We start from the raw sequence: 22,513 nt of genomic DNA on the forward strand, positions 1-22,513 counted from the left end.
TCTGCTGCCGGCTTAACGGCGGAACAACTGTCAAGTCAAGTCAATTTTATTTGCATAGCCCAAAATCACAAATTTTCCTCAGGGGACTTTACAATCTGTACAGGATACGACACCCTCTGTCCTTTACAGTACGACCCTCTCATCGGATAGGGAAAAACGTAACCAAAAGAAAACCCTTTTAACGGGGAAAAAAAATGAAAAGAACCTCAGGAAGAGCAACAGAGGAGGGATCCCCCTTAGAGGATGGACGGATGAGCAATAGAGGTCGTGTGTACAGAGTAACAACATAATGAAAATACAACATTTGACAAACCATATGACAAAAAACAATACATGTAATGTGAGCATATGTGAGAAGGTGGATCAAGGAGGATGTCAAGCAGCTTTCTGGCATCGCCAAACAGGTAGAGCCCAAGCAACACAACCTCCTCTCCACGCCAACCAGATAGAGCCAGTGCAACACAACCTCCTCTTGACGCCAAACAGGTAGAGCCAGAGCAACACGACCTCCTCTCCACGCCAGATACTGTAGGTAGAGCCAAAGCAACATGACCTCCTCTCCACACCAGATACTGTAGGTAGAACCAGAGCAACACAACCTCCTCTCCATGCCAAACAGGTAGAGCCAGAGCAACACAACCTCCTCTTGACGCCAAACAGGTAGAGCCCGAGCAACACGACCTCCTCTCCACGCCAGATAGATAGAGCCAGAGCAACACAACCTCCTCTCCCCGCCGAAAAGATAGAGCCAAAGCAACACAACCTCCTCTCCACGCCAACCAGATAGAGCCCGAGCAACACAACCTCCTCTCCACGCCAGATGGATAGAGCCAGAGCAACACGACCTCCTCTCCACACCAGATGGATAGAGCCAGAGAAACACAACCTCCTCTCCACGCCAGATAGATAGAGCCAGGGCAACACAACCACCTCTCCACCATGGAGCAGATTTTTGTGTCCCCCCCATTCGGTGTTTGTACCTTTTATACAGAACGGAGAGGCAGAATGACAGCACAAAAGTAAAAGAGCATATCAATCCCTGCTCCCATTCACACACGAGCCCATGCAGGAAATGTTCCTGAACATGTCAGGGACAGAATGCATGTGTGCAGTAAAAGTCCAGTAAAAATAGCAGGGTGTAATAAAAATTGCCGCCTGTGAGGGCTGCTAGCACAGCTTTAGACCGAAGTTGAAAAGTAAACTGTCAGTTTTGCTATCACTGAGTCATTTGTGCATCTGGCCACTAGTGTCATGTGTTTGTGTCCAGATGGGAGGTTTAGTGGAGATGGTTTGCCAATTTATTGCTCAACAATAGTCATATGGGGAAGGAACCAGACGTACACTGGGGATGAGCAGCTCCAGCATTGCTTAACATCTCATTGTCAATCAGGCGGGAAAACAAACCGAGTTTCGGCACAGCTGTGTCTCCAGCAGTTGGCGAAGGGGAGCACTGGGGGTCAATTCCATTTAAATTCACTTAATGCAGTATGTCCATGCAATACAAATGGAAGACTTTGAGAGACGTGTGGACAGAAAATGTGTATTATAGACTGCTGCAATCTCGGGGACAATCAGACTCTCTAATCAGTCTGAGGAAAAGGAGCAAGGAACACAGCAGTGGTAAATAATAACGTGATTGTCTGTGGGATCTTTTCACCCATCTACTTTGCATCTTTCATGCCAGGAGCTCACTGCTATGATGCGTTTGTATTTTGATCAGCTGTCAATCAAACAGTGGAGGCAGTACTGTGATGTCTTTGATCTTCTGTTGGAGTTTGTTTTGCTTAGTGACACACTTTGCTTTCTCTGCTCTTCCCCTGAATAGACCTTTCTGATAGCGGACATTTTCATTTGTCAAACACAGGCGGAACTGGTAACGTTAGTAATGTCTGCACTACATGTAGGTGTGCCATTGGCAGTGGCAGTGCTACTGTGGTCACTGGAATGGTTTCCTGTTACACCTAAAATTAAGAGTGCTTTTCCTGGAGTGACAAGACAAAATATCTGCAGTGAGAAAGGCTTTTCCTGGTGGGACCCCGGCCCTAGTGGGCCGTGTGCGGTTCTCAGCCAAAATAGATGGTGAAAATGATCTGTTGAGGGCTGGCAGCAGCAATGTTGTCTGTGTGGACGTCACACGTGTATGAGCCGCAGCAGTTCAGCCACATAGCCGTCACGCAACAGGTAGAAGTAGGTGGTAACCGGCACGTAACCATAGTCAGACAGTATGGACTCTAGGGCTGGGACGATACACCTATCTCCCGATTCAATACTATCACGATACTCGGGTGTCGATTTGATATGTATTGTTGCGATTCGATATTACAATTCATTGTGATTTTTGTTAACTTTTTTAACACAAAAAGTTGAATCATACACTTCTAGAGACTTTTACTTTGTAAAATATCTAAATTAATACAGTAAGAATGTTTGATTTTCAGCTTCTATGTAGTCAGAGATGTCCTGAAGTCAAATATATCAGATTATTTCCATATATGTATTTTGTATATACAGTTCCCTTTGTTAACATGTTATTTTGAAAACCGGATGTAGTCAAATGTTTGTACTTATACTATGACTTCTCCAAGGTCATCTCTAGCTCTCCCATCAGCTCCGTTCTCTTTATACACCCATGGTCAGCTCCATCGTGGACGTTTGAATGCATTTAACATAAATGTCAGTATATGGGTGCTCTACAGTTGTGGCGTCGGCCCATTTGACCACGGAGATGAGAGTAGCGGCCAGCTCGACCGCATGTTACCGCGATACGATAACGTTTCCTGTCCATGACAGAGTTAGCATGCAGCTTTAGTCGTGATGTCTAGCTCTGCTTTTCCTGGCAACGAGTGAAACCCAAAGTGTTTCCATACTCCATACATACATGGCTCACTGTGGTTTGTTTTGGTGACGGATACGGAACTACAATATTAAAAGCGGTAACTTCCTTCTACCTCCACATAGACTCAAATGAAGCAAATATATAGATTCTGGCATTAAAAAAAATAATTTACGAAACCGGTATACCGCCCCACCGGTACAGAGACTCAGACTTTGTGTTATGTGAAAGGTGTTGCCCATGGTGACATTTGACATATTGTTCTAATAAATATATTGATATAGTGCAGCTTTAAGGTAAAGTTCAGAAATAGTTGAGTAAGATTTGAATTGATAGAATCAATGCCCCCCAGGTCAGTACTACGACTATGAATGTAAAAGTCAAGGTGTGTAGCTCAATGATGTTCAAAAACATGAAACACACCTTCAGCATACATTTTAAATTGGATATTGTGCAAGTGAATAAATATTTAATAAACCCACAACTCTAATTTACCTTTTACTGCAGAGCTGCGGCTGCACAAGTATTCATAATAGGAATGTCATAAAATCCTGACATTTCCTCGGGCAGTACTGGATACTTTCACATAGCTGTGCAATAATCAATTATCTGCTGTGTTATTCAATCAAAAGCAGGAATCCTTTCTATCAGCTTGTGCAGTGAAGAGCTGCCAGCTTTTTTAATTTCTCCTCAGCCGTTGGTGTCGAAGGTTCTTCAAAATGTTAAGCCTTCGAAAAATCAAACAATAGTGCGCTCTCCCTGACATGAGCAGTAAATGAATTTAGATTTGTATAACACAATCTGCTGCTCTGAAGTGCTGCAGACTTTTTCTCTTTTTTTTTTTTTCTAGAAATGTAATTCCACCCCCTGAATATTTTCCAGTGCTCTTCCACCCCCACACAGCCTACATTATTGTGCTGTAACGTTTCAAATTAAGACTGACAGCTTGGATTTGTGTGCAGAAATGGCGGTTTCAATTTTGTTTGGTTTTTTAGAATGCAAAGGTTGGAAGAATATCTGGATTTAAGAGTAAACACTTTCACACATGGTAGACACACACATCCTACTGCTCTCACGATCCTGACCCTGCAGCCTGACCTTGGGTGATACTGAGAGAGAGAGAGAGAGAGAGAGAGAGAGAGAGAGAGAGAGAGAGAGAGATGGAAAGAGAGGAGGAGAGGGGCAGTAGAAAGTGATGAAAGCTCTCTGTTGACACTTCCTCGCCTCAGCTTTTGTCCTCACCTACCTTCCACACACGTCACCAAACTGGGAAAACCATTTCTATAAGTAGCTGGCTCTGTGCACAGGGACTCTGTCATATTGAAGCAAGAAAGGACCAAATTTGGAGGAACACACAAACAACATCACTGTATGCTGTAGCATTAAGATTTCCCTTCTCATTCCAGAGGAAGTTTGGTTAAAATATTGTGAATTTCAATGGAAGATATCAAGCTCAATCTTACGGAGAGCGTTTGGCTGGAAGACTGTTAGTAGATTTTTTATTACACCTGCTCAGAAGTCTCATCATTCAGGCTCTTCCAGCTGCTGGAGGAACTGTGGCTCCAAGGTAGCTAACCTCTATCACTGTCCAAAAGTAAATTATTTTTGACGTAAGATTTATACAGAATTAGTTACTATATTTGGTGACAAACATAGCTTTTAAGTTTGGTCTTCTACTTTCATCATCTACAAATATTAAAACAAAATACTTATTTGGAATATTGAGTGTAGCTGCTAGAAAAGCAATTACTAAGAAATGGCTTAAACCAGATACCCCATCATTAGAGAACTGGTATGATGTTATTTATGAAATATTTGTAATGGAAAGATTAATTTCTCAATGAGGCTTCAGGAAACTAAATTCGAGGAAATTTGGAAGGAGTGGAAAAAGGTATATTTCCCCAAAACGCCCTTTTGATTAATTTTTCTTTTTTTTCTAAATGTAATTTTTTTCTTATTATTTATTTTATCTTTTTGCACATGAAAAGCACCCCATGTTCTATTTTTGTGTTCTATAATTTCATTGTAAAAAGTGGAAAAGTTGGTTCACTTTATATTTGTATGTAATTAAGTATGTTTATGTAATCTCTATTTGAGTAAAACCAAATAAATGAAAAAGAAAAGAAAAGAAAAAATTGATTTCCCTTCATTTGAACTAAAGGGCCTCGACCAAACCATGAAAGAGACACAGTACACAGAGCTATATGGACAGCTATTTCCACTTACTTTTGGCCTTGCAGCGTTATGACTAGACCACCAACACAGTGGTCTAGTCTCATTGAAATGAATCACTTGGTTGGTCTGAAGAGTAATTTTCTTGGCTGTGAAGTATACAACATGAATAATAATGCTTGTTAATCAGCAGAAGTTAAAGCCTCCCAACCTTTCTTTGAACACACAGAGAAACAGAGCAGTCTCAGCTGTGGTTGTCCTGTAAACTGGTGTCACAGAGACACAGCGGCGGTGGGCTGAAGGGAAGAGACAGAGGTCATAAACCTCTCTAAGGTACTGCTGTAATTCTGGACTTTCCATCCCACACAGTTCCTTTGGACCTGAGCTGACTGACATTCACCGCCGCCTCAGGCACTGCCCCAAGATGTTTGTGAGCTGCAGCACAGATAAGAGACTTTATGGTAGCTTCTGTTCCACAATGATTGATTCCAAATAACCTTTAAAGAGATGAAATGGCGATCAATGTTTTTTGGTCCAAAGATATCTTCAGTTGTTTTTCATGATTCCTTCCATCAAAAACAACAATAGTCAAGTCTGCATTCAGGTTACAAAAGGAAGAGTGACAGTTTTTTGTGAGCAGAATTCCATGTGAGAAACAGTTTTATCCTCCCAACGTGCAAACATGCTCTCGTGCGAACAAAAGCAGGCTCGTATCAACATGTAGACAGAACCAAATGACATGTTTGCTGGTCGTGAACGCCGCTCGTCACATTGTCCTGCTCCGTCGCTGACAGGAAGGAGGTTCGCTACAGTCTGTTCACTGCTGCTACGTTCGCTTTTTCTCTCTCTCTATCTCTCTCTCTGCCTTTATGCACATCTGGCATTTGTACGCTACCCTGCTTTTTTCTGCTTTGTGTGTGTTGAGCAAAGTCAGCAATAAGCTGCTATCTGTGTTCCTGCCAAGCCCACCTTCCCATCACTGCTGTGGTTTCACCTCACTGTGATATAACTGAATTGATACTTAGTGCTGATATCTTTGTATGTTTAAATCTAAGCACTTGAGGCCTCAAAATTGGCAAGAAAATATGATTTTCCTCCACAATGTGTTCTTTCATGGCAGCGAGGCTTTTATACATCACATCATGGGACCAGGACTGTAGCCAGGGGAGGATTAGAAACACATGCAGTGATTACCATGGTGACGGTTGGCGCATGCAGATGTGGCAGACCAGCAGCTCCGTGAACGTCGCTACATTTTTGCTTTAATTAGTTGTCTCTTCTGCTTTGTTACTGGAGCACGTATGGCATATGAGAGAGACTCAACATCAGAGAAGGAAGCGCAGAGATTTGATTAAGTGCTGCAGACCATGACGATCACTGCCCACGGCATCTTCTGACCACACCGCCAGACCAGCCGGAACCAGGCGCCACCGAGGGCGGTGTGACTGGATTAGAACTAGGCTGGACCCAGGGCTGTTCCACTACCCAGCCTGCTCCTGGCTGATGTCTGAGAAGGTGTAATGGTTGAAACAGAACTTGCCCAGCAACGGGGAGATCGGAGACTGTTGTGTCCACATCTTACAGAGACCTGGCTCCATCATGGCATCCCAGATTGGGTTATTCCGCTCCGACTTGTGTAGCATAAAGGGACTACAACTGCATTACATTGTGCAACCCTGTGTTGTACAATTACAATAAATGAACCTTGAGCTATCATGGTCCACCCTCATCCCCATGCTCAATCATATTTTCCGCCAATTTGAATTAAATAAAGAGTTCTTCCAAAGAAATTCCTCTGAAAATCTTCCTATAAACACAACACAACTAACTGTACTCTGTCAATTAGTACCAGATTAAACAGTTCTTTCCAGAAAATGTCCTAGAAATTATCAGGAAACAGCAGACCCAGAAGTAAGGTCAAATGTGGTTTCAGATCTCCACACTGCCAGGAATAAAACATGTACATTTTTTTACTATATATTTTTAATCTAAACTCCCCGATGTTGCTAAAACCCCCAAAATCCCACAACAAATACAGAGCAGATGACCTCGATGGTAGCTGCGGCCCCGCGTGGGGACTCTCAAAGGGTTCAGATACGACTTGAAGCAAGATTTGAAATAGTTTTTTGTTTACATGAATGTGACGGCTGGAATATTTGTGTCAGTGTTTATTAGGCACAAACAGCCAGCAGATGTGTTTCCTGTCTGATCGTACAGACATCTGCTGTCACAACATTAACGCATACTTCCACTCACGGGTTTAAAAAGTCAGCTGAAACTCGTTTCTCTTATTTTCCATCAGAAAAATCGCCTTTTTTACTTTGTATCTTTATACATTAAAGGGTTGTTAACCCAAATTACAAATTCTCATTTATCCAGGTTTGGAGATATTTGTCTCCGCCCTGATGCAATGGAGATGAATGGAATTTAATTTGTGGTGATCACCATATTCTACCGAAATGGCCTGTGTTGAACAATAAAATATTATAAATATAATAAGCGTTTTCAGACTGAAATGTCAGCAGCGGCTGTTGTGCAGACGTCTGCAGTACCCCTGTTGAGTACTTTGGTCAGAAAAGGCAACTCTAGATTCCACGTCCATGACAAAATGTGATGAGTCATGTAGAGAAGCTTCCAAGTTATACCACTCTCAAGTAATTCCACACTTATTTGGTCATGAAAAAAAGGAGAAAGGCAAAGTGATGAGTGGGTGGAAATATAAAACTATGTACATACAGAGCAAAGGACCAGATCCCTCAGCTGTATCAGACGTGGCTCTCTCGAAGCATTTCCCAATGAACGACTTTCTATCACAATAGATTTCTATTAAAGAGCTATTAAACTGTCTGATCTGAAATGCTACTATCGATCAGACCAGTGGAATTATGTTCACGTTGGAGAACTCAGCAGGGCGCGAGGTTGGGGTGCAACGTATCCAAGTCCTGATTTCGTCCACGATTTCACCGTTTCGACAGCAACAATTAATAACATTGAGCTTTCCCTAACAAGTTTTACTTAACCATGACCATTTTCAAAAAGATGCAGAGCAACTGTGCGTGCTTATCATATCACTCCTCACAGACGGGATGCTCAGGCCATGGTGGACACTATTATTTCTAAGCTTATCATAAATTTTTTCTGAACATTTCATATACATACATTTGGGGCGTTATTATCGCATTGCATCACTAACTTCTTTAACGCATTGACGCAATCGATCTTTCAGAGGCTGGCTCAATTTTAAAGCTAGAGTGAAGATACTGGCATCATATGAAACTAGAAAATCAAAGGAATCCATCGGTACCAACCATGTCATGCTAGCTTGTCACGAAGGAGGCTAAATAACGCTCCAAACTTACACTACATTTTGATGAGGAAAAACTTTCAAGGCCATTTTCAAAGGGGTCCCTTGACCTCTGACCTCATGATATGTGAATGAAAATGGGTTCTATGGGTACCCACGAGTCTCCCCTTTACAGACATGCCCACTTTATGATAATCACATGCAGTTTGGTTATTAAATACTTGACAAATCTCCCTTTAAGGTACATTTTAAACAGAAAAAATTTGTGATTAATTTGCAATTATTCACGATTAACTATTTTAATCAATTGACATCCTTACCATATATACATATATCTCTATACATTAATGTGGCTTACTGTATGTATGAGCCACAAGGTGAATGTACAGAATGTTTCCACAGGAATGACTGGGGGTAGATACAGTATATCATATACAGAATACACTGCCACAGTCACAGCCACCTATTGAAAATGAATGTCTTAAAATGCAATTCATTCTGCATGAGGCAAAAATCCATTTGGCTTAACAGCAAAGTGCACTGTGATGAATTGTGACCAAAAAACATAAATATTCAAAATGCATTTCTTGCGCCTGTATAGGAATAAATATAAGTTAAAAAAAAATCCCAAGACACTGAAAGAGCCTGGGTACTCTTTGTGTCAAATAAATGTTTGCCGAAACAAATATTAACAATTGCAGATATGCGCACACAGAGACTCCGCCGCCTCCTCTGACACTTTGCTCTTTAAGGCCTTGGGGTCTCTTGAATGCTCGGAACACTTATAAAATCCATCCGGCTTTATTTGACAGCTCAAAGTGCCTGGAAAAACCTCCCTTATAAATGCTTCAAGTGGAGAAATGCCAAGCCATACTGAAACAAGTCAGGGAAAAGTTCTCTGGGGCAGTTATGTAAAATCTATCAATATTATGCGTTCAGTTCTGTTTTATGGAACAATACACAGAACGGTGAGGCGGCCCTGGACCTTTCTGGTTGGTTTGTCAGTGTGTCTTATCAATATAGGGCTGGATACAAGCCAGGGAAATACAATAAAGAATAATGGTAATTGATTGGTGACATATTACGACCATGAACTGATCAATACTAACACAGTTGTCTAATGGAAGCCTTCAGCTTTAATTGATTCAGAGGAAACTATTTATTTCTTCGATTTTAATTTGCTGGGTTTCAATGTGCAGCTTCTGAATCCTAAAGGGTATCATCAGTGTGACTGTGTAATGTGCATGCAAAAAGCTCCTTTGCATAAAGGCTACGGTAGACACCCCCCCACCCCTCCCTTCCACACGGCGTCTGCACCAGGCGTGGATCCATGTGTGCTCTCCCTAATCTCCAGGGTGAATGTCATTGCCATCTCCAGTGCGCTCGCGAGGTGAGAGATAATCTAATCACCAGGGAGACAGAGAGTAGAGATGTGGGGTAGGTGGGAACACACCGCAGAGCTCTGAGCGGACCGCGAGATAAAAAAAGGAGGCGGAGGAGGGACAGAGGCCACAGCGAATCTTTGAACTCCCCTGACAAATAATTGAAGGACATGAGACAGGGTATGAAGCTACAACAACAAACGGTGATGGATGAAGCCTCTGACACCGAGCCGCTGCTTCTGAGTATGAAAAATATGAAAGAAGGTGAGAGTAAGAAAGAAGGTGAATGCTACCCTAACAGATGTCCGCTTAATGACTCTGTCGCACCTTCTCGATGATGGGGTCGGGGTTAAGACCCCCAATGTAGCCATATCTGTCAAAGGATCCTTGAGCAACGACCTGATCCAGATATTTGAGTCAGTGTCGGTCTGATATAGACTTTAAGCGTAAAAAAACGCAGGGGGGGTCTCTGTCAGAGTCAGTGTGGATTAAAGTGGCAGTGGCAGTATATTTTAGCATCATTGGGTAAAAATTCCATAATAACCTTTCAGCATATTGTAATTCAAGTGTTCTGAGAGATAACTAGACTTCTGCTCCTCCTCATGGCTCTGTTTTCAGGCTTTAGAACATCTAGCGCGTGACGGGAGACTTTGACCAATCACAGGTCATTTCATTCAGAGAGAGAGAGTTCCTATTGACTGTGCTCTGGTCATGTGACCAGAACTTGGCGTTCCTTCACCAGATTTCACATTTCGGAGTCACAAACTTTCTCATTTTACAGCTAAACCGTGCACTACAAGATGATTCTGAAAACATTTGAAGCGAGAAATAGGCATTACAGTAACATAATATTGATTCATATTTGATCAGCGCTGCCTAGTTTGACCGTTTGGTCGGAGTTCGCGAATGATTGACAGCCGGCTCACATAAACAGCAGCTGGACAGCGGACTTCAGATCAGCTCTGACACTGAGGAACATGATTTTTTTCAGGTTACCTGTTTCATGTACTGCTGTCACGATATAGCGACTTTAGCGTTTTATAAAAATAACTTTTTTTAATCATATTTGCTCCAATCTCGCCTACATCAGCTCAATACATTTAATAAAATGGAAACATATCTGTTCCGTGAGACACGCCAGTGACGGACATCAAAAACGCTTCCAAGGCAGAGAGAGGAGAGTGTGATGCAGCCACTATGCTGGCAGGCTGTTTTCCTCACCTTTGACTTTGGCCTTTCAGAAAAAGTACACATTTAGATATTGTCGGATGACATGTCTTCCAAACTGGAACCCTTTAACCTCTAGCTGCCCCAGGAACGGTATAATCTGGTGAGCTCTGACCTACAAACAAAAGAAAGAACTGCTGCTACCTCTTTACATCCACAGTGCTCGGACTAGAACCTGTTTCAAAGCCAGTAGCAACAAAAAGATCAAATGCAGTGATGACAATTCAACCAGAGGAATGAAGGCAAGATATAAAAAAAATATTGCTATCATGTAAAGGAGAAGTCTTGTAATGTGTCGCCAACCAACTCTAACCTTCAACCTGGCTTTCTCATTGCTTTCTGATCACTCCTCACTGATGCTGACCTTCCAATGCTGACGCCGGTCAGTCGAGCATCAATGTCCACTTGTTAGCATGCTGATTAGCGAACCTTGACTCTGCTGTAGCAGAGTGAATCATTCTGTGTGGTTGTGTTTCTCAGCAGGGCTCCACTTTCCCATTATCATAAGCATTAAGATGCACGAGAGGCAGTCAGACGCCCACAGTGATCACCCTCAATTACACGGTGCCCGTCGGAGGAGCTGGCCCGAGCCTGTCAGTGAATCATCAACAGGAAGATGAGGATGAACTGACGGAGGCCCGATCTGCTGCCATAGTTAGACGCTTTCAGGTCCAATCATTTCACTGTCCTTCCTGTGTCAAACTTTGCTGCAAACTGAAAAATGCATTACCTTAAAAGACCAGTGTGTCGCATTTAGAGGGATAAATTGAATATAATAAGTTTATTTTCTTTAGTGTATAATCACCTGAAACTAAGAATTGTTGTGTTTTCATTACCTCAGAAGGAGCCCTTCATATCTACATAGGGAGCGGGTCCTCTTCCCGGACTAATAGTAAATGGACTTGCATTTATATAGCTCTTTCCTAGTCTTCCAACCACTCAAAGTGCTTTACGTACACTACATGTCAGCATTCACACACACATTCATACACTGATGGCAGATGCCGCCATGCAAGGAGTCAACCTGCCCATCAGGATCTCATCTAAATACTCATTCACACGCCGACGGCTCAGCCTTCAGTGCTCAGTTTTAAAGCTAGAGTGATGATACTGGTATCATATGAAACTAGAAAACCTAAGGAATCCACTGGTACCAACCATGTCATACTAGCTTGTCGTGAAGGAGGTTAAATAACGTTTGACAGTTATTTTTTCAGTCATGTCACTGTCCCAGTAGAATGAAAGCCAGGTCCTGCTATCTGGAGTGCGTTCTTGTTGAACAGAGGCCCTCGATGACTGACGGCTGCTCTGAGGGTGTCACGCTTCAAACTTTGGCTACAGTCTCTCTTTTCCTCTCACCCTCTTCACACCCACCCCAACATGTCCTCTCTAGCCAAGGCAACCACCAGGCCAAGCAGGGACATCAGTCCAGCACAGCACTGTCCAGCCCATTCAATTTCCAAGTCAACAATAACAGATAACGCTGACATAACAAGTTGTTAGCCTCTCAGGTCCTGACCCAACCAGTCCCTCAGACCCTGACCCAACCAGTCCCTCAGACCCCGACCCAACCACAGTCACTCATCTGCATATCTGCTACATACTGTATGCTGCTGAGATCTTTCAACAATCAGGGAGGAGAAGCTATTCAGAGAAGTCTCTGGACGACAGCAAATATAACAACACAACAAAATGATCGTATTTTCTTTATATTAGTGCACTTTGTGTGTGTGCGTGCGTTTTTATTTTTTGCTTTATCCTCAGGTGAAATAGAACGGATTCAAATAAAATAAACACCAGGGATAAAACGATGTAAGAACCAATGATTAAAGCTTAAAAACGAAGGCGATAACATTACTCTAAATTAAAAACCAGATTAAAAAAGATAAGTCTTTAATTGCCGCCACTCATGTTTCCTAAAGCTCTCATTGGCAACATTCATCACAACACTGGCTATATCCAGCATGTCTGAGTGGTTTGTGTAGCTCATCAGGATCTCCCATGATGCCACATCCCTCTCAGGATTGCACTGCACTTCTACGCAACACCGTGCTATTCTAACTCTGCTGCGCTTCTCCACCTGATACAGAACCTGTTCAGGACAGTTTTACAAACTAGGCCTTCTATTAAATGCCCTGTAGTTAATCTTTTTTGGAATATGCTGTGCTAAGTTAAAACTGTCTGCTCTTTTGACTGCTGGCGCAACACTGCTGAGGAACTGCTTTCCTGCTCATCACTTTTCGAAAGGGCACAAAGTCTTTAGTGTGCATGTCCTCCCACCGTGCATGCATGTGTATGTACGGTACAGTATGTGTGTGCATGTGGACCAACGAGGGGGTTGTGGATGATGAGTTGGTCTGGGGGCTGAAAATGAGGGCGGTAAAAAGCCTTCGTATACAGTAAATAATACCCCAGAGTCAAGCGTCCACTCAGGATACAAGTACAGAACCACAAGAACCCACATCCTTCATTCATCCATAAAACCACACAGTGACTTTATGCTGCCCGACAACCTCTCCTAACCTTAACTATTAGAGGTCAATGCCTAACCTTAACTATCTCATGAGAGTTTCCCCAACTTGCGGGTTCCCTTCTACACACTAACCCTCTCCAACTCGCCACAACAGTCCCACAATGCACTGGGCGACTGCTTCTCCTGCTCTCCATAGGAAATGAATGGAAACAGCGAGGCGAAGCTCTGTTACCGGCCAGAGGAGGAGACGCTTTTGCTGGGTGCGTAGCTCTCCACCTGCCGCCGAAGCTCCAAATGCCGGGAAGCCAACACGCCCCCTGAAATCGTAAACAACGTACTCTTCTCCGCCTTGTCATTTTGAAAGAGCAACGCCCAATGAGAAAACTCCAACCCTCTGCGGTCCAGCCACAGATAACATCAAGTAATCAAATATGTAAGCTACCAAGGCCATAGAAGTTCTGAGAGATGTTATAATTAGACATATGTTTCATTATGTAAGCACATGTTTGGACACACTTCACAGTAAGAATGAACCCTTTTTTAATTCTATGTCCCCATGGTCTTTCCACAACGCTGCATGTTAGGTCCCACCAGCGATGAGGCTCTGGCAGTGGGAACAACGGCTGTGTTGTTGGCTTTGTACAACACTTTAATCTTGTTAGATGGAATAAGCACTGCTAGCTCTAGGAGCCACAAGCAGTTTACTCTTGTTACCAGCCAGATATATCGGTGTAATCACAAACAGTTAAAACCAATGGCCAAAGGCGAGGCAGTTGTAGTGTTTAGTTGCTTTCCGTGTGGCAGGGACCAGCGTCGGGGAAACAGAGATCAGAGAAAAAGGTGGATGGGATATCTGACCTGTGTCGAGGTTGCGGCCTCCCTCTTGCTTCGGCTTTGAGACAGCCACTGTGCCGTCACTGTCCTTCCCCCCAGCAGCCCTACAGGACACAAAGAAGCAAGGACATTAATAGGATGCAGGACTGTAGGCTGTGACATTACAGGAGAGGCAGATCAACGCAGATGGGAAACGCTTACAGATGAGAGGTTAGACAGAGCGGTGAAATCAACAGGGTCAACTTATTGCGCAGTGTTGTGTCACTATGAAGCAAACAGCGTTACAATAAACGTGCACTATGACCCAGGTGCAATGTAAAAAGACTAGTAATCATAAACACGGCATTACATGGTAGCTGTTTGGATCTTTTTCTCTTGCAATCCCCAGGTAGGAGGCACCCCACCTCGCCTGGAATAAAGAGCCCCTCCATTAACATCAGACTTTCATTATGCTCATAATATTAGGCTTATTAAGCTTCAGTGGAAATGAACAGGGGTGTAATATCATCACACAGCAAAGGCCACATATTTCATTAGTGAGGCAGCTGTTTAGACCATCATACAGTGAGATCGAGATGAGTAGATGAGTACTGTAGGTGATCAGAGGAGCAATGTCTGGGAAAACAAAGCTTCCGAAGTAGGAGCAGTCAGAGACAAACAGACTCACATTCAAATCACATGTCTTATGACCTCTGTTAACCAATGTCCTTGTCATAAGACAGAAATAATATCTTGTTACAGAGAGAGGAAAATGAAAAAACTCTGATGTAAATAAAGAAAAAATGCTAAAAATGATCACAAAAAACTAATCAAATCTGAAATAACTGATGTTTTTAGCCACTTTGGGGCAGAGGAAATCAGTTGTGATTCATCATCACCTTTTAACTTGATATTGTGAACGAGTTAGTTGCTTAACTACACATCCAGCAGAAACACTGGCTTTCAATTTATTTCTTTTAAGGCTGGCTAACCACTGAAAGATTTTTCAAATCTTAACAGATGTGTAAAATGTGAGTGTCGACACATAACGACATGTTCTGTTAAATTTAACAGTTTTGTTCCTGTAGTGTGTGGAGAGCAACGATTTGGCCAAAACAGAAGACCACACACTAACAGATTCATTCATGAACAACAAGAAAAGAAACGGAAATCTCACAAAATCTCTCGCAAACAAACGTGACTTTAGGGTAAACAAACACTAACCGTGGACGACTGGCAGGAAGAATTAGTGATGTTAGTTTTTGCACTACTTTGTGCTGAAAATTCACATAGAAAAATAATGGATGAAGTCATGGAGACGCGTTAAATAAATACAAATCAACAAGTTGGTCCTCCATTTCTGAGGTCCATCTTACTACTACTTTATACTTCACGTTTCGCATCATGCATGAGCCGCGGCCGCTATGACGACGGTGGTTATACTTCCTTTCTCAGTCAGCTTGGTTCTCTATTGGCTATCGTTCTTTCCCACGTGACTGCGTCATCGGCTGTCCTCGGGGTTCCCCACACACAACAGCATTACCCATCGTAAATACTGAACATGTTTAATATTTACGATTTGAAACCGGTGCGACCAGGATGGACTTCAGAGCCGATCGGGGGATGTAAAAAATACTCTTAACATACCTCACACCACAGGAATATCTGGAAAGATCGTGTTGCTTTTAAGTTTCACTTTCGCTGTTACAACATAGTTATCGTAGTAGGCCCCTACTGACCCACATCTATGGTGCTTATAGCAACCAATAACAGCTTTTTAATAGTCCGATAACAGTCGAATTGGGTGGAAATATAAACATCTGGCAAAGTAGTCCAAACCTCTTCTGTGGTAGTTCCTGCTACAGTCGGCGTCTCCAGGATGTTGACTCACACACAGACTCACAAGGTGAAAACAAAAACCAGCGTTGCTGTTGCAGCTGGTAAATATGCCACTATCATTGGAAAGCAATTCTTTTCTCCGGTTCTATTTCAGCATTTGTCTTTACTGGCTTGATTTGAGTCAATGCACCAAATGCAGTTCTGTGGAAATAATGGCTCCCATTTCCACTGAGCAAGGATCTCAACAGGATGACTAGATTAGCTCAGATGAATCATGAGCCCACTTCAACTTGACAAAAACACTTCTCGGGACGGTGAATTTAAAAGAGAGTGATTCATACGCGTCGGCCCGGGCCAGCTATACATTCGATCACAGATAGCATTGGAAACATCACCGTTTTATGTTAGCAGAATGGTAATGAACAGAATCGGTTTTTAGAACTTTCATTTTAACTCTGGGAAACATTTAGCTGATATCATCAGGAAGACAGAACAAGATGCAATAACTGTGTAATGGACTTATAAAGACCTCAGTCTGCGGTTTATCAGACATTCGGATCAAACACACACACACAAGAACACACCGTTGGCCAAGCACAAAAGAAGACAGGAAGACATGGTTTTGTAATGATCTCCATTTCCATGTTTACCAATGAATAAGAGAGAAGGGTTTTAAACCAACAGCCGACAGAAAGACGTCTGGGAAATGAGAACATTTACGCGCCCAAAGCCAATACAGAGAATCAATAATCAGCGAGGGACTACAGACGTGGTTATTAACCCGACGGCATGAGGACAGCAGCAGCATGTGTATGTCCTAATTGTCCCTCCCTGGAACAATGCATCCTCCCATCTCCAACTTTTGGCTGCCACATAGGACCCAATCAACCCGCCTATAGCGGGTAATGAGGAGCCAGACACGGAAACATGGAGATGATCTTCAGTCTGCATGACACTAATGGTCACATGAACTATGTAGCTCAGTCTGTTGGGTACCTGAGAGATATTGTAGTGGGGCGTCAGGAACATGATGGAAGAAGGGATGACGTATCATAAGGTACATTATTCTGTATGTGCAAAGAATGTGTCGATCAGACAGATGATACTATTTATTTTGGTTTATTAGATTAAATATTAGTTTTATTAGATTTATCATCCTTAAATATTGTACATAACCCAGTTCCACATGGGTAAAGTACTCCAATTTGTTAAGCTCAAAATCAAATCTTTTATGAAACATTTTATTATCTCCTCATTCTTTCTTTGTTAATAAAAGGAAATGACATTAATTTAGCTGAAAAGCAGAGCAAACAGCTTTAGTTCTTTGAATGTATTCTTTGATTTTCTTTGGTCCAGTGTGTAAGATCTGGCGGTATCTAGTGGTGAGTTGCGGAGATTGCAACCAACTGAAGCCTCTCCCGTGTGCCAAGCGTGTTGGAGAGCTACGGTGGCCGACGCAAAAACATGAGTGACCCTCTCTAGAACCATTTGGAGCAGAGCCAGTGTGTGTGTGTGGACGTGGGAAGTGAGTGGTGAAGCAAGAGAGAGAGAGCAGCGGCGACGGCAGCGAGTAATGTTATCGACTCCGGCCAAATCAGGAAAAGTTAACAGTGTTTGGTTTGTCTGTTCTGGACTACCGTTGAAACATGGCGGACTCCGTGGAGAGGACCCGGCTCATTCTAAGGTAACGAAAACATAACGATTCTTATTATCAGGTGATTATACACTAAAGAAAACATACTTTATTAATATTATATTCCAATTCTACCAATAGATCCCCCTTATTGTTACACACTGGTCCTTTAAATATTAGGTTGTTTACAACTAGGGATGTCCCAAGTTTTCTGGCCCCGATAGCATTATAGTTTAGCGAGTCCAGGCATGTTGCCAACCTCAGTGTCTAGACTCAGTCTCATTTAAGGTGCGTCCAATAATTTCTCACATTTACACTTGGACATTCAGCAGAATGCTCACACCAGCAGGCTGAGGTGACAAAACACAGAGTGCAGTCTCAAAAGAATCAGATTCCGATTAGTCATGCACTGAATGCTTACGTTGAACAGCCATTCAGAGTGATTTCTCTCATTGATGGGCGCCGCTGCCGATTCATCATGCTGAATCGGCCAGAAAACCTCAGACACGGGCAGACTAGAGCTGACAGTGCGGGCCGACAGACGCTCACCGGCGGCCCCAAACTGTTCAACAGGCGACCGTTGGTTTGGTGTGTCAGGGCCTTGAGCAGCGTTTCCACCAAGGAGTTCCTGGTAATTCTAGTATTGGGACTACTCTTTGAGGAACTAAAAGGTTCCTTCAGCCCACTTTTGTCTGCGTTTCCGTAGCGGTCTAAAGACCTTTGGAGATTAGGCAATCTCTCTTTTTCTCTCGGCCTTTTTTAAAATGAGTCAGGAACCCGACAGCAGAGAAATAGTCTCCCCTCGTCCTGAAAATGACCCTTTATCGATACTAGAGTATTTCCTTGTTTTATGAATTACAAAGTCTCACAGAAGCTGCTTTATGCTTAATGACTCAGAAATATTGGTAGAATATTTCTGCATTTCACACAATTCAAGTGCCACTGAGAGTCAATGGTGCCAAATCTGAGAACACACTACCAAACTCCCTGCTGAGGAAGAGCCTCTCTTAGCCATTCACCCTTTAAGCTAGCGTCTAACTGGGCTAAGAGCCCACTGGGAAAGTCCATCACACTGTGTTATCAATTGTGCCCAGCAAGGGCGCCTCACAAGTCACCACAGGCCTCCGCCATGTTCTTGTCACATATGCTCCTAAAAAGCATCGAACTCCCACAGGGCCCTGAAAGGCACTCGTCACTCTCTCTGTTGGTACAGTAATCCATTAAGCTCTCTCATTGTCAAGTGTGCTATTGTGCATTCTGCATAGCTAAATAACACCTCCACAAAGGGAATGGGGTAAGCCGTAGAATCTGCTGGTATGTGCTCGATATCAAAAAAGCAACTCCACTTTGAAATCAAACGCTGATAGCCTTGTTTCTTCGGGTTGGGGGAAGATCAAATGCGTTACCCCCCCCAAGCAAAGGTCACCATTAATCGCTGATAACACTGAAAGGAATCCATAAAATGTCAGCAGCACTTGGGCCTGGAATTGCTGCAGACAGGGAAACATTTATGTGACATTTGAGGATTTCAGAAAAAGGGGGCAAGCAAAATAATGAGTTGAGCAGAGTGGAATGGAAGGAAGCGGACGTATGCAGCTGCTTGAGATGTTGATCTCAATCTTTTTTTCTCCCCTCTGGCACGGTCCTGCACATGTTGTCCATGCTGTGATCATTTGCATTTCCGCTGCATCCCCACATCAGGAGGCAACCACGCCGATCAGCGCCGATAGCAAAAGAGCAGGGCCGGTGCCTCTCCTCAGCCACCATGTGTCGAAAGATGCAGCCATTTTCAAAAGACAAACTATGCTTTCAGTAGCTTTTAACAGTTTCATATGTTCAGTATGAAGCAGATACATGGTGCCTGACTCTCCTTTGGTGTAGAGCTGGGATGATGTCCTTTGTTGTGTTGGTACTACTGCTACTAACACAGCGACTCTTTACTCAACAAGTCCTACTACTACTTCACAATAAAATCTCTCCACTGGCAAACAACTGGGACGCTTTTATCATGAAGCAGCGACTGAAGGTGTTGACTTAGTCACAGAGATGAGCCTCCGCCTGCCAACTGCTCATTCAATCAAAATTGTTCTACATCTAGATATTTTTTCCATGCTTTTTTGTTTGAGAGAGAGGAAGGGGGAAAAATCAATTTGATAGTTCTGTTGTTATTTACTTCATCACCTTGTCAGTCCTGGATTTGGAGTGAATCTCTATAATACTATCCTGTATATTTGACAAAAGTATGAGGCTCCTACTTTAGCACTTATAGTTGAGTTCTGACAGCCAGTTCACTTGCAGGATCTTGTTCCACATAAGTACTGAAACCATTAGTCAACCAGTTTGATAATCAAAAACGCAAATTATTCTCTGGTTGCAGCTTCTCCAATGGGGAGATTTGGAGCCTTTCTACCACTGTGAACTCAATATCTTTGGGTTTTTAACCGTAAGTCAAATGAAATAAGTAGGGCTGCCAAATTTAACGCAATAATAAAGTGTTAACGCAAATTTGTTTTAACGCCACTCATTTCTTTAACGCATTAATGCAATTTGCGATTTTTAGGTTGTAGCGGGCTAAGTTTTATCTGTCTTTTTTTCAATACATTTTTACTTCTGGATTTGACAACGCTCTGGACTTATTGGAAATGTTTGGATCACACAAGTTCGGAAACAATCCTACACAGCCACCACGGAAATCTAATTCTACAAATAGTATAATACTATTCAACTACCAATCCTGTTTGTAACCGGCACCGACGACGTTATCTTCACTCTGCTCAGAGCGGCCGTGTGTGTGCTCCGCAAACAGTCCGCATATGTTACGTGTTTAATGAAGTCAACCCGACACTCGGCGCAACCCGACAGCAGAGGATGTTAATGATCGCGGTGCACCGCTGCAGAATGAATGTAGAGGAAAACACTGATTAGTGTCGCCTAATCTTCATCTGCAAGTGTGCAGAAATACTGGGTTTAAACAGAATGAATAGACATGCATTAAAAAAAAAAGGAGCTGCGCAGCATTAGAATTTGAATGTCAGCGTTATGAATGAAGCTTCGACGTCCTACAATTTAATGGAAATTCAACATTTGTAGCTCCGCTCTCCTCCCCCACACCCCCACCTCTGCGTATAGCTCGGAGACTAATGCATTCCTCTGCCTTCATATGGCAAATGATGGTGATTGCAGTGTTCACTTTGAGCTTATAAAAGAAGAACTATAATGGCAGACATACAGTATAGTATTGATCTGAGACCAGAGAATAATGGAGCTTTGTTCAGATACAGTGGTCTATGCTATAGATCCTTACAGTGGTTGTTCCACAAATCTCTTTTCACCTGTCGTGAAAGGACACAGTACATGTCACCTGATCATGTAAATGTGTGGTAGTGCCCAAGACGTGGCCCAGAAAAATATGACCATCTGTATTTGATATTAATTCACTGCCAAAATCAACAGATGACACATTGGTCTGGACTCTCCGTCATTATGGCGTCCTCTCTGCAGAAAACATTAAGGCTGCCTAATAGCTTCAGCAGAGGCATTAGAGGTTGGAGGGGATGAGGCTCTCCATCACGCCCGCTCCCGCTGAATGATCGACTGCGGCTCAGCGAGGCTTTGGGGCGCTTAATAAACACCAGGCAGATGCGATACCCAACCTCTGAGTCAACAAATCACTGCTGTTCTTTGCTCCGCTTCTCCTGGCTGCAACAGTCCCACAGTCTCTTGTGAAGCTTTTCAATTAGAAAATCACTTTGTGTGACAGCGTGTGCGAGTGCGTCTGTCAGGTGGTGCATGTGTGCCGGGTAAGCCGATCCCCCCCATTCTGCAGGGGAAGAATGAAGCGGCGGTGGATGGATGGATGAATGGATGGATGGATGGATGGAAGAGGATAAGGAAAGGCAAAAGGGATGAGGGGGGCCGCTCCTCTAACCAAAAAACCTAAACCTCATTCCCCAGTTTAGCAGAGAGCTCATTGGATACACCGTCTTATCCGCCTGCTCAAACGCCAACCGCAGGGCATCTGTTCACCGTCGGAGACAGAGATAGAGCTCTCTATGGTAAATGATCTTTTAAACGCTTCCTTTCATGTCTTGTTCCTCTCCGTCTTGTCTCCCTATTACAGCTCTGTTAGCACTGCCGGGTAGTTCTACGTCTGCTCGTGTGGAAAAGGCGGAGGCTGCAGAGCAACGAGCGGACTTCAAAGTTTCACAGCGTTCTGACCTCTCCAACCACTCTGAGGCAGAAGGAGACTGATGAGTTGGACAAAGTTTGAGAGAAGCAGTTCAGCATGTCTTCCAAAACGGCTGCCCCCGGGTCCAAAGAAAATCAATTTATGTTTAAGAAGGTGTTATACTCCATACGCTGAGTTTTTTTTCAGCTCTTCTACAAGTTGGTAGCTCCATAAACTGAAAATTGCACGATGGAAAAAGGGTTAAGAGTTGAAGCTCAGCCTCTCACAGCTCCCTAAAGAACAGCAGCCCAATTTGCTGAATTTAAAAAACACATTTATTGTGGAGCATGAGCTCTGAAGCCAGTTTAAAGTCAACACTGACAAAACCGGAGGGCTCTGACAAATTGTTCTACATGATGTAATCCACATTGGACTTTGGGGAGTCATTAAAGAAATTGTGCCACTGGGGGGGATGTCTTTGCTATTTTACACTCATTCTGAACTTGGGTTCCTACTAGAACGTGTTTACATGATTTAATGTAAAAAAAACACATTATTTTCCTAATCCTGTCTGTCTGAATATACCTGTATGAAAACGCTTTGTTTTAGCGCCTGTCTCTTTAAGACCCCCTCCTGAAAAAAGCCAAGTCTGCTCTGATTGGCTGGCGA

General features: G+C 43.1%; 2 protein-coding genes across 2 annotated transcripts in view; one reads left to right on the top strand and one right to left on the bottom strand.

Moving 5' to 3' along the window:
* The window catches only part of LOC141760961 (bolA-like protein 2), a 246,952-nt gene that overhangs the window by 132,013 nt on the left and 92,426 nt on the right, over positions 1 to 22,513 (top strand). The gene's annotated exons all lie outside the window — the stretch shown is intronic.
* adam19a (ADAM metallopeptidase domain 19a) overlaps positions 1 to 22,513 on the bottom strand; it is a 169,445-nt gene that overhangs the window by 126,495 nt on the left and 20,437 nt on the right. Inside the window, exon 2 of the mRNA XM_074624422.1 lies at positions 14,250 to 14,329. Within this exon, the coding sequence (XP_074480523.1) occupies positions 14,250 to 14,329 (80 nt within the window). The remainder of the gene's footprint in view (positions 1 to 14,249; positions 14,330 to 22,513) is intronic.

Source organism: Sebastes fasciatus, chromosome 22 (assembly GCF_043250625.1).
Source record: "Sebastes fasciatus isolate fSebFas1 chromosome 22, fSebFas1.pri, whole genome shotgun sequence".
Taxonomy (NCBI): Eukaryota; Metazoa; Chordata; class Actinopteri; order Perciformes; family Sebastidae; genus Sebastes; species Sebastes fasciatus.